Source organism: Dermochelys coriacea, chromosome 2 (assembly GCF_009764565.3).
Source record: "Dermochelys coriacea isolate rDerCor1 chromosome 2, rDerCor1.pri.v4, whole genome shotgun sequence".
Taxonomy (NCBI): domain Eukaryota; kingdom Metazoa; phylum Chordata; order Testudines; family Dermochelyidae; genus Dermochelys; species Dermochelys coriacea.
Window position 1 is genome coordinate 225,967,139 of NC_050069.1, and position 12,908 is coordinate 225,980,046.

At 40.5% G+C, this 12,908-nt stretch overlaps 1 protein-coding gene across 21 annotated transcripts in view; it reads right to left on the minus strand.

Annotated features, from left to right (window-relative positions):
• The window catches only part of AKAP9 (A-kinase anchoring protein 9), a 232,724-nt gene that overhangs the window by 134,389 nt on the left and 85,427 nt on the right, over nt 1–12,908 (minus strand). For all 21 annotated transcript variants that reach the window (XM_043509321.1, XM_043509325.1, XM_043509336.1 and 18 more), the window contains 3 exons: nt 9,525–9,680; nt 6,772–6,969; nt 99–2,552 (listed from right to left, as the gene is read on the minus strand). In XM_043509321.1, coding sequence (XP_043365256.1) covers nt 99–2,552; nt 6,772–6,969; nt 9,525–9,680 — 2,808 coding nt within the window. The remainder of the gene's footprint in view (nt 1–98; nt 2,553–6,771; nt 6,970–9,524; nt 9,681–12,908) is intronic.

The window sequence follows — 12,908 nt, forward strand, 5'->3', positions numbered from 1 at the left end:
AAGCAAAAGGCATATTTAAGATAAACATTAAGTTTCATTATTTTACACAGATGTACTACTAGTAACGTTCTTTACCATACAGGTTTCTATAAACATACCTGTTCAGATTTTAATATATCCAGCTGCTGCTGAAGCTGATCATTTTCATGCTGTGTAATGGCCAGTAGTGAGGTTTCTCCTGCTAGTCGGTCAGTCATCTGGTGCACATGATCCAACAGTGATTGCTGCTCTGGATTCAACATTTGCTGAATTTTCTTCTCTGTTACATGATGATCTGTATCTTTACCCAAACTCAGATTATCTTCTCTTACTTTTATTTCCTCACCAAGTTCATTGCTGGGATCAAATATTAGATTTCTAGTTTCAGACACTGGGATAGCATCTGCTTGATCTTTCTCTTTAGAGTATTTTGTCTTCTGTTCACAAATGTTAACATTTTCTGCCTGATTGTGGCTAATTATGATTTCTTGTTCTTTACATCTTGCTAAAACTTGTTCTTTCTCCAGTTTTAAAGATTTGACTTCTTCACTTAATTGACAAATTTCACTATGTTTTAATTTTAATTGTTCAGAAAGATCTGAAAGTCTCAAGGATAATTCCACTTTCTCACGCTGGGCTACCTCAAGCTTTTCCATAAGTTCTGTAGTATCTTTCTCAACAACAACTTCTCCAACTTCAAAAGTTTCTGCTCTGCATATTTTGTCTTCTTTAGAGCCTTCAAAGACTGAACTTTTAGTTTTCAATACAACCAGTTCATAGCTTTGTAAATGTTGAAGCTCTTCAGTCAGAACCTTAAGCTTGGTTTTATATTCAGCTTCCTCTTTGTTTTTGCTCTCTTCTAAATCAGCTTTTATCTTTAGAAGACAAGCATATTCTTCCTGCAGCTCTTGATAACTAGCTTCAAAATTTTTCTCAGCAAATGAAAAAGTATTCTTTTGCCTCTCAATTTCTGCTTTGAGTTCAAGGTCTTGTTTTATAAACTGCGCATTTTCAGCCATCAGCTTTTCTATTCTATTTTGCATGTCAAGGTCTTCTGACTTAGAATAAACATTGTCTGTGAAAATCAACTTTTCTTCTGAACTAACCAAAATGTGCTTTAATTTCTCTTCTAAAGCTCTATTTTCATCTTTAAGAAGGTTATTTTGTGTCTCAAGATCTTTACATTTTTCTTGATGGCTAACTTCTTTCTCTTTCATTTGTTTCTCCAACAATTCAGTTTTAAGTTGCAACTCTTGAACTTCTTGTTCAAGTATACCCTCTTCTTTTTCTTCTTGCCTAAGAACATCAATCTCCTTTTGGAGTTCCTGTATTTGAAGTGTCATTTCTTCCGATTTAGAATTTACAACAGACTGCTGCAAATCTTTCAGCTTTGAAATCTCCAATAACAGCTGACTTTGCTTTGTTATTAAGTTGTCCTTTTCAAACTCCATGGCTTCTATCTTTTGACTCATTTCATTTTGTACACCTTCTAATTGCTGTTTATAGTGTGTGGCCAAGTTATCTTTAAGAATTTCAATGTTTATTCTGTGCTCTTGTTGTAAGTCTTCTCTAAGGTTGGACAGTTCTTCTTCATGACTAAACAGAAGCTGTGTCCTCAGTCTCTCTAATTCAGATTCTTGAGATTCAGCCATTCTGTCCAAAACTTCATCCTTCTCCCTTTCTAGCATTTCAAGTTTTATTTTATAATTTGTGACTTCTGCCTCGTGTTTTAATTCTAACTCTTTCCTTAGCTCAGATGCAGAAGCAAGCTGAGCTTTCAGCTCTTCAATCATAACCTGGTATTTATCTGCTTCATTTAATCTGCATTCTTTGTCCATTATGGTCTGCTTGGCTCTCTGAATCTGCTCTCTTGCAAAGGTCAATTCTTGAAAAAGATCTTCAATTTGTGTTTGTTGAATAGACTTCTCTGCTGAAATGCCTTCCAGTTGTTTTGACAAATCTTGCTTTATTTTTTCCTTCTGATAATTAGCATCTTGCAATTTCATATTCAAATCATTAATTGCAATATTCATTAAACGTACTTGATCTTCATTAATATTATCACTTGAACATGGATTTAAAGTTTTCTCCAGTTCTATTTTTTGTTGGGCAAGAAGTTCTTCAATTTCTAATGCATGTTGCTTAATTAATTCTTGCTTCATTTGTACAATCTGCTGCCCATACATCTCATCTAATTCTGCCTGAAGTTGTGCCAGTCTCCTTTGTGTTTCTAATTCCATTCTTTGTACAATGTCAGTTTCAAATTGGCTGTCTTTATGACATCGCTTTTGTAATTCTTCCACAGTACCCATTAACTGTTTTATTTCATCAGAACATTGTCTTTCTTTTTGTTTGCAGTTAGCCAGTTGCAGTCTCACATCATTTGCCTCTTGATTCTTTTGTACAATCTGTTCTTTTAATTCCTCAAGTGATTTATTGGCATCTGATAATTTTTCCTTCACCTGAAATGCATTTTTTTCTTCTTCTATTATTTTTGCTTTCAGCTCTCCAATTAGTATTTCTTTTTCTTGTAGTTTTTTATTAGAATCTTCTCTTTCATTTTTGTGTTTCTCCTTTAAAAAGCAAAAACATGCCATATTTTAACTTTTGGCATCTCAATATTTGAATGTTTTTAAACTTTGAATATTATACTTAAAAATTCTTCTTAAAAACATCATGTTACACTGTAACCATTTCTCAAATTAGATCTAAACCATTTGCTACTCAATTTCAATAATTTTCTCTGCATTGGGAATAAATTATGGTTCAAGATCACTTTATTTCTTCCAGTGCTGCACTTGCATTTCAAAAATGTTTGGCTTAGTTGAAAAGCAATTCTTACAGAATTAGTTTCCTATACAAACTACTTTTCTTCAGAAATTAGAAGTTATAAAGAGAAATATACACAAGAATAACATTTAAAATGTGGGAGAAAGTTTGACAGCAACTCTTTGAGCACCACCATTAGGGACTGATTCACCACCCACTGAAGTCAATGGGAGGTTTTTTCATTGATTTTAACGGGCATTGTATCAATATGCACCAAGGGTCCATTAATTTTCATATTGTATACATTATGCCATTAGAAAATGCCACTGAATACAAGTAGATATATCAATAGGCCCAAATATGCACTCTTTTAGTAGATGTATTTCAATTGTCTGTAGAACAGTCAAGAGGTTTTAATGGGTGCTTCTTTAAAGGGCATTCAATTTTGTGCAGCGATTTGAGATGTCTTCCATGAAGGACACCAAATAAACACAAAAGATATACCATAAAGCATAAAAGTACTTCTTGTTTAAGACAAGAATTGTTCAATCAACTTTTATATTTTCTTTCAAAGTTACTGACATTTATCACAGAATATCAGGATTGGAAGGGACCTCAGGAGGTCATCTAGTCCAATCCCCTGCTCAAAGTAGGACCAATCCCCAACTAAATCATCCCAGCCAGGGCTTTGTCAAGCCTGGCCTTAAAAACTTCTCAGGAAGGAGATTCCACCACCTTCCTAGGTAACGCATTCCAGTGCTTCTCCACCTTCCTAGTGAAGAAGTTTTTCCTAATATCCAACCTAAACCTCCTCTACTGCAACTTGAGACCATTACTCCTCATTCTGTCATCTGCTACCACTGAGAACAGTCTAGATCCATCCTCTTTGGAACACCCTTTCAGGTAGTTGAAAGCAGCTATCAAATGCCCCCCCCTCATTCTTCTCTTCCGCAGACTAAATAATCCGAGTTCCCTCAGCCTCTCCTCATAAGTCATGTGTTCCAGTCCCCTAATCATTTTTGTTGCCCTCCGCTGGACTCTTTCCAATTTTTCCACATCCTTCTTGTAGTGTGGGACCCAAAACTGGACACAGTACTCCAGATGAGGCCTCACCAATGTCGAATAGAGGGGAATGATCGTGTCCCTCGATCTGCTGGCAATGCCTCTACTTATACATCCCAAAATGCCATTGGCCTTCTTGGCAACAAGGGCATACTGTTGACTCATATCCAGCTTCTCGTCCACTGTAACCCCTAGGTCCTTTTCTGCAGAACTGCTGCCTACCCATTCGGTCCCTAGTCTGTAGCGGTCCATGGGATTCTTCCGTCCTTAGTGCAGGACTCTGCACTTGTCCTTGTTGAACCTCATCAGATTTCTTTTGGTACAATCCTCTAATTTGTCTAGGTCTTTCTGTATCCTATCCCTACCCTCCAGCATATCTACCTCTCCTCCCAGTTTAGTGTCATCTGCAAACTTGCTGAGGGTGCAATCCACACCATCCTCCATATCATTCATGAAGATATTGAACAAAACTGGCCCCAGAACCGACCCTTGGGGCACTCCACTTGATACCAGCTGCCAACTAGACATGGAGCCATTGATCACTACCTGCTGAGCTCGACAATCTAGCCAGCTTTCTATCCACCTTATAGTCCATTCATCCAGCCCATACTTCTTTAACTTGCTGGCAAGAATACTGTGGGAGACCGTGTCAAAAGCTTTGCTAAAGTCAAGGAATAACACGTCCACTGCTTTCCCTTCATCCACAGATCCAGTTATCTCATTGTAGAAGGCAATTAGATTAGTCAGGCATGACTTGCCCTTGGTGAATCCATGCTGACTGTTCCTGATCACTTTCCTCTCCTCTAAGTGCTTCAGAATTGATTCCTTAAGGACCTGCTCCATGATTTTTCCAGGGACTGAGGTGAGGCTGACTGGCCTGTAGTTCCCAGGATCCTCCTCCTTCCCTTTTTTAAAGATGGGCACTACATTAGCCTTTTGCCAGTCGTCTGGGACATCCCCTGACCGCCATGAGTTTTCAAAGATAATGGCCAATTGCTCTGCAATCACATCCACCAACTCCTCTAGCACTCTCGGATGCAGCGCATCCGGCCCCATGGACTTGTGCTCGTCCAGCTTTTCTAAATAGTCCCGAACCACTTCTTTCTCCACAGAGGGCTGGTCACCTCCTCCCCATCCTGTGCTGCCCAGTGCAGCAGTCTTGTTCGTGAAGACAGAGGCAAAAAAAAGCAATGAGTACATTAGCTTTTTCCACATCCTCAGTCACTACGCTGCCTCCCTCATTCAGTAAGGGGCCCACACTTTCCTTGGCTTTCTTCTTGTTGCTAACATACCTGAAGAAACCCTTCTTGTTACTCTTAACATCTCTTGCTAGCTGCAACTCCAAGTGTGATTTGGCCTTCCTGATTTCACTCCTGCATGCCCGAGCAATATTTTTATACTCTTCCCTGGTCATTTGTCCAGTCTTCCACTGCTTGTAACCTTCTTTTTTGTGCTTAAGATCAGCAAGGATTTCACTGTTAAGCCAAGCTGGTCGCCTGCCATATTTACTATTCTTTCTACACATCGGGATGGTTTGTCCCTGTAACCTCATTAAGGATTCTTTAAAATACAGCCAGCTCTCCTGGACTCCTTTCCCCCTCATGTTATTTTTCCAGAGGATCCTGCCCATCAGTTCACTGAGGGATTCAAAGTCTGCTTTTCTGAAGTCCAGGTTCCGTATTCTGCTGCGTATTCTCCTTTTTTTCCTTGTGTCAGGATCCTGAACTCGACCATCTCATGGTCACTGCCTCCCAGGTTCCCATCCACTTTTGCTTCCCCTATTAATTCTTTCCGGTTTGTGAGCAGAAGGTCAAGAAGAGCTCTGCCCCTAGTTGGTTCCTCCAGCACTTGCACCAGGAAATTGTCCCCTACACTTTTCAAAACTTCCTGTATTGTCTGTGCACTGCTGTATTGCTCTTCCAGAAGATATCAGGGTGACTGAAGTCTCCCATGAGAACCAGGGACTGCGATCTAGTAACTTCCGTTAGTTGCCGGAAGAGAGCCTCGTCCACCTCATCCCCCTGGTCCAGTAGTCTATAGCAGACTCCCACAACGACATCACCCTTTTTGGTCACACTTCTAAACTTAATCCAGGTTTCAGAGTAATTGCATCCGATGAAGTGAGCTGTAGCTCACGAAAGCTTATGCTCTAATAAATTTGTTAGTCTCTAAGGTGCCACAAGTACTCCTTTTCTTTTTGCAAACTTAATCCAGAGACACTCAGGTTTTTCTGCAGTTTCATACCGGAGCTCTGAGCAGTCATACTGCTCTCTTACATACAATGCAACTCCCCCACCTTTTCTGCCCTGCCTGTCCTTCCTGAACAATTTATATCCATCCATGACAGTACTCCAATCATCTGAGTTATCCCACCAAGTCTCTGTTATTCCAATCACATTATAATTCCTTGACTGTGACAGGACTTCCAGTTCTCCCTGCTTGTTTCCCAGGCTTCTTGCATTTGTGTATAGGCACTTGAGTTAACTTGCTGTTTGTCCTGCTTTCTTAGTATGAGGCAGGAGCCCTCCCCTCTCGCGCTCTCCTGCTCGTGCTTCCTCCCGGTATCCCACGACACCGTTAAATGCTTATTTAACATAAGCATTCTAATTCCAATTCTACCTTTCTCATTCACTTGTTATAAGTATTTCTGCTGTAATTATAAGTTTATTTGGACATTTTTTCTAGAGTCTAAAATCAAGAACCAGGCAATTCAACTAGTACTTACTTCTAAATTATGCATACAATATACCTTTAATATAATAAAGGTAACAGTCCTTGTCTTAAAGAGACAACAACTTCCTTTTATAAAATGAATATAGGAAGCCAATATTTTCGCTGCCTCTAATAAGGAGTTGCACACACATATTTGGTGTTACATTTATAATTAAGTTCAAAGGAACTACAATTAGGAAAACAACATCAAGTCAATAGTAAAAGGTATTAGTTTAGTAAGAAACCTACCATTTCATAGACTGTGATTCTGTCTTGCAGAAGTGCAATTTGTACTTCAAATTCTTTATTCTTTTTTTGGTAATTCTTCAGTAGATATTCTTGTTCTTCTAGCTGTTGCTGATGTGTAAGGATCTGTTGTTTGGCTTGCAATAAATCCGCAGCTGTACTACTATGGCTGGTATTCCTTAAGGCTTCACTTGCCTGTAACTTACACATAGAAAAAACATACATAGGTCAGAGTTTTTTAAACCAGCAATCCTCCCAGTTGCTCCAGTTTATCTATAAGCAGGGAAAGACTGTTTGAAATTTGTTTGTCACATTATATTCTCTTTTAGTAGCAATTGTGACAGGGTCAGGCCACATGGCTACAGGAGAGTAATAAAAGGCAGATATATTAGCCACAGGTTAAGTAGGTCCCTTTTCTCTGGGTAACAGGGAAGGTTCCAGAACAATCAGGAACCTTCTGGAGACAATTAAGACAGAGAGGCTGATTAGAACACCTGCAGCCAATCAAGAAGCTGCTAGAATCAATTAAGGCAGCTAATCAGGGCACCTGGGTTTAAAAAAGGAGCTCATTTCAGTTTGTGTAAGGAGTGTGCATGTGTAAGGAGCTGGGAGCAAGAGGCGCTAGGAGCTGAGAGTGAGAACGCATACTGTTGGAGGACTGAGGAGTACAAGCATTATCAGATACCAGGAGGAAGGTCCTATGGCTAGGATAAAGAAGGTGTTGGGACGAAGCCATGGGGAAGTAGCCCAGGGAGTTGTAGCTGTCGCACAGCTGTTCCAGGAGGCACTCTAGACAGCTGCATTCCACAGGGCTCTGGGCTGGAACCCGGAGTAGAGGGTGGGTCTGGGTTCTCCCCAAACCTCCCAACTCCTGGTCAGACACAGGAGGAGTTGACCTGGACTGTGGATTCACGAAAACGGCCAAACTGAGGGCTACCGTGAAGCTCCAAGGCGAGCAAATCTGCCAATAAGCGCAAGACCCACCAACGTAGAGGAGGAACTTTTCCACACAATGGAATGGTCTTCATCATGTTGGAATAGCCAGCAAATTATTTTTTCATGCTCAGTATTACACTGCTGCTTCTTACACCCACAGTCATCAGAGGAGAGATCTTGAATGACTGCTGGAGATGCAACCCAAGGCCCAGAAGGGATGGACGATGCCAGTATACTTGTGTGGTAAGAGGGGTGGCTGCACCTCCATCTTAAGTTGACTGTCTTCCCATTGGCTTGGGATGAGTGATCAGTGCTAGTTGATTGGCTTTTGTGTACCCTCTCACCCATATTTATACTCTCCTGGGCTTTTCAATAGCCTCTTGTTCCTGTTGGCTGTCCTGCCCTGCCCTCCCCCTGCACTCCTCCTAAGTTGTAGTGTAGGAGCTGTGTTTTTTAGGATGTTGAAGGTGTCACTGATCACCTGTTTTGGGATCATGATGAAATTTTTTCCATTGGATCAAATTAGCCTGCGTCTAGTGGGTTTTTTTCACTTTCCTCGCAGCATCATGGAGGCACAGATGGGTTGTACGCAAGAGACTTTAAAGTTTAATATTAGGAAATGAATGACCGTTCAGTTTGTCACAACATGTGACCAGTGCAAATAAAGGTTAAAAGGGCCAGCTCCCATAGGAAAATGAGATTCAGGATTTCGCTGGACAACCTTGGGCCTGTAGGATAAGGGGAGACCTGAAAGATTTTCAGATTGAGGTTCCTTCTTGGTAATCTCTGCCCCCTTCACTCAGGGGGATGCAGAGAGGATTTAAAATCAAACTGAGTCCTTACGGTAGGCCTGAACTACTGGTTATATGGTGGGAATCCTGTAACTCTGCATTGCAAACCAGTTAAACACCTGGTATGTGAGAATGGCAAGTAGGCATAAAGTGCATCTTCACTGTGTAAAATTAATACCATTGTGGCCTGCTGCTTAAATCCATCCCATATATCTGTTGTTCATTGCAGGCATATCTCAAAATATGTTTTCTGGCCAACTAGCACAGGGCAGCAGTATATTAGGAGTCACTATATTGAAGTGATATGCCTTGCACCTGCAATTGTTAATTCTCAGGAATCAGTATGTGAAATACTGTAGATTCACAATGCCATGCTCAAAGCTTGTGCAAGTTACCTTTGAGTGTTCAACAGCTCAAAATACTAAAACATTTAACTGCCGCACAAATGAATAACGACGAAGCCCCTGTGGCTCCCATTAAACTCAATCCTCAATTCCTTTTTGAACAAATTAATTTAAAAATATGTAACAAAAAGGAACAATGGAATAATCTTCAACCCTAGCAGAGAAGTAGGGGTGTGACTAAGCCTCTAATAAGACTCTAGGGTGAAATCCTGAATACAAATGAAGTCAATGGGCGTTCTGCCATTGATTTCAAAGATGCCAGGATTTGACCCCTAATCTTTTGAGAACTGTTATTACAGGTAAGTTTTCCTTTCTACTGTGGTTGCCAGTAGAAAGCCAGTATTTACCAACGGTTACTATCACGCAATAAAAGTGAAACCACATTATTTTCTATTGTATTATAAGAAATGAGTGCAATATTCCAGATTTTATAATGTGGTAACTGCTGGCAAATACCAACTCTTTTAATCACTGTAGATCCCTATTCTTGGGTCCAAATCTTCAAAAGTTTACATGAAAGAACACTGATTTTGTTTCTAAAGAAAGTAATACTTCATAGATTGTGTTATCCAAATTGACACTCTTTCATCAAACCTGATGAAATATTGTTAGCAATAAAACTTACATGCTGAAACTGAATTTGCAGTTTCTGGCTTTGTTCAGTAAGCTCTAAAAATTCCCTCAATGTTTCATCTTTTTCTTTCCGTGCTTGCTGCAGATTCGTAGTAAGCTGTGTGATAATATCATCTCTTTGTTTGATAGCAGCCTCAAATTCTTGAAGCTATGGAAGGTTAAGTTTAAACAATTAGTGCAAGTCAAAATATCTACAAAAACATACTAAATTATTCTCATGAAATGGGAGTAAAAAAAGTAAAATGTATTTAATGCATGACATCTCTACTCATAAGTGCTTATAAACACTTACGGTAGCATTAATATTTTAGCAATAATTTTGTACCATACGTATTTAAAACTATTCAGACACAGGCTATTGCTTTCGTCGTTAAGTAATTTTGACACAATTTCCTGAGCCCCCCATAAGATACCTAACTGAAGAATGTAATCTGGACTTTATATTGACAAGGTATTGCATCTTGATTGAATTTATCAGAGTTAGAATCTGAAACCAAGTTAAACCAGAAGTTCTCTAAAACATTCTTTGACATCAGTGTGGAACATGAAACAAATTGGGACTTCACGAGATAATGAGGAAATCAGATTAAACGTTCAAGACTGATACATGGTATATAGCAGAGAAAAGCTTAGATGGACACTTGTAATAAAAAAAGGAAAAAGGACAAAAGTACTGTTGATGAAAATAAATTTCTTCAGAAGTGTTATAAGTACCTTTCAGCAGCATATATTTTATTAAATTCTGTAAACCATGAACTGTAATTATTATTAACTGACACTAATTTTCTTTAAAAAAATAAATTTCTTGTTGTTTACTTGAAAATTACTTCATTTATTTAAACTCTTCTTTCTACAGCCAGCAGAAGCGTTAAAATGTACATAATCTGTCAGTCAATATACATGTCATTAATCTGCTCATATATTATGATGTAAATTTAATTTTCTATGCTCTTCTAATAAAAAGTATCTACAGTTCATACAGGGAGATGTTCGATCCACTGACTTCAATGGCTTTGCAGCCACTTAAGTCAATGGTAAAGTGGGACCAGTATCTACCAGTTGTACGAAAACCAGAGCACCAATAGCAGCCATTTTGTTCCCCAGGTTGACATTTAAAATTATTTTTACAAAGAAAATCAAAATGAAGTGTTAGTGTCTGGTTTTTCATTAAACTTAGAAAACTAACATCAGAAAGTCAATGGAAGTGTCTACATGGAACACTTTTCTTATAATGCTAGACATTCACCTGTGTGCACTGAAGGAAAGGTTTAATACTACCACATGATGCTTTTGTATTGTTCTCAAATGTTTTAGCTGAGGTTTAACTCATAGTTAAAAGGGGTATTCTTCAGTACTGGTAGGAAAGCAAGTGGTTTTTTTTAAACACACAGACCTACTCTCTATGAGAAGTTTGAGAGAACTGAATTTTGTTCATATCATCCTTGATTGCTTTGAAAAAAATAATCTGCTTAATCCATTAAGGGCCTGATCTTGCAAAGTGCTAAAGTGTTCTCAAATCCCATTTTGATAGATCAAGTCCTAAAACAGTTGTTTGTTTTTACACCTTCACTTTCCTGGATGATGCAATTGCTGGACAACCATCTTAATACATAAAAAGGCATAAACTGGGCAGTTATATATGCCAAGCCCTTGTACATACATAGGATCCTATTAAATTCACAGACCGTGAAATCTGGTCTCTTCCCGTGAAATCTGGTCTTTTGTGTGCTTTTACCCTGTACTATACAGATTTCACAGGGGAGACCAGTGTTTCTCAAACTGGGGATCCTGACCCAAAAGGCAGTTGCAGAGGGGTTGCAGTATTGCCACCCTTACTTCTGCGTTGCCTTCAGAGCTGCGTGGCCAGACAGTGGCGGCTGTTGGCCACATGCCCAGCTCTGAAGGCAGTGGCCTGCCAGCACCAGCACAAAAGTAAGGGTGGCATAGTATGGTATTGCCACCCTTATTTCTGCGATGCTGCCTTCAGAGCTGGGTGGCCAGAGAGTGGCAGCTGCCGACTGAAGGCCCAGCTCTACAGACAGCAGCACAGAAGTAACGGTGGCAATACCACACCATGCCATCCTTACTTCTGCGCTGCTGCTGGTGGCAGCTCTGCTTTCAGCACTGGGCTTTCGACCAGCAATCGCTCCTTTCCAGCTGCCCAGCTCTTCAATAACTTTGCGACCCCTCCACAACTCCTTTTTAGGTCAGGATGAGGAGGATACTCACTTGTGCAGTAACTGACGTTCTTTGAGATGAGTGTCCCTGTGGGTGCTCCACTGTAGGTGTCGGTGCGTCGTTGTTTGGAGATTTTTACAGCAGTACCTGTATCGGCCGCACATGCGCAGAGCCTGCCTCATATACCAGTCTTGTCTTAATAGTGCACATGCACGGCCAAACTCCTCAGTTCCTCCTCTACAACGGAGGCCGCCCAGCTCCGGAGTAGAGGGGAGGATGGTGGGGAGTGGAGCACCCACAGGGACACTCATCTCGAAGAACGTCAGTTACTGCAACGGTGAGTAACCTCCTCTTCTTCTTCGAGAGGTGTCCCTGTGGGTGCTCCACTGTCGGTGGCTGAAAAGCAGTATCTCTCAAGGAGGTAGGGACTTCGGATCTGGAAAGAATGCAGGAGATAGAACAGCTCTGCCCACACACGTATTGGTGATGGTTCCCTGTGTAAGAGCATAATGTTTTGCAAACATATTTTCAAAAGCCCAAATGGCAGCTCTGGAAATGTCCTTAAAGGGGGCGTTATGTAGAAAGGCCACTGAGACTGCCATGGATCTGGTGGAGTGAGTCCTGATAAAGGTAGGAGAAGTCACGTTCTGTCGCTGATAACAAAGACAAATGCAACTCGAGATCCAGTTGGGAAGTCAGTGGTTAGAGATAAATGAGCCCTTAGAGTGTTCTGCAATGGGGACAAATAGCTTGTCGGAATGCCTGAAGGTTTTAGTCCTGTCGAAGTAGAAGGACAAAGCTCTGCACATGCCCAAAGCGTGCACTGTAGATTCAAAGGAATTTGCATGTGGTTTTGGAAAAGGTAGGGAGATGGATAGGCTCATTGACATGGAAAGATGAGTGCACCTTCAGAGAATTTCGGGGAGTAAGCATAGGGTGACTTTTTCTTTAAAAATATGGTGCATGCGGATCTGCCATGAGTGCTGCAATTTCTGCTGTGCGTCTCACACAGGCAATCGCTACCAGAAATGAAGTTTTGGTAGAGAAATGTAGGAGGGAACATGTGACAAATGGTTTTGGGTTAGGCATGTTAAGACTAAGGGGAGGTCCCAAAATAGATTAGGCGGTTTGATGTGTGGGTTGGGTTTGGGGTCCCTTAAGGAACCACTTAGTAATGGGATGAGCAAAGAGAGTCCTA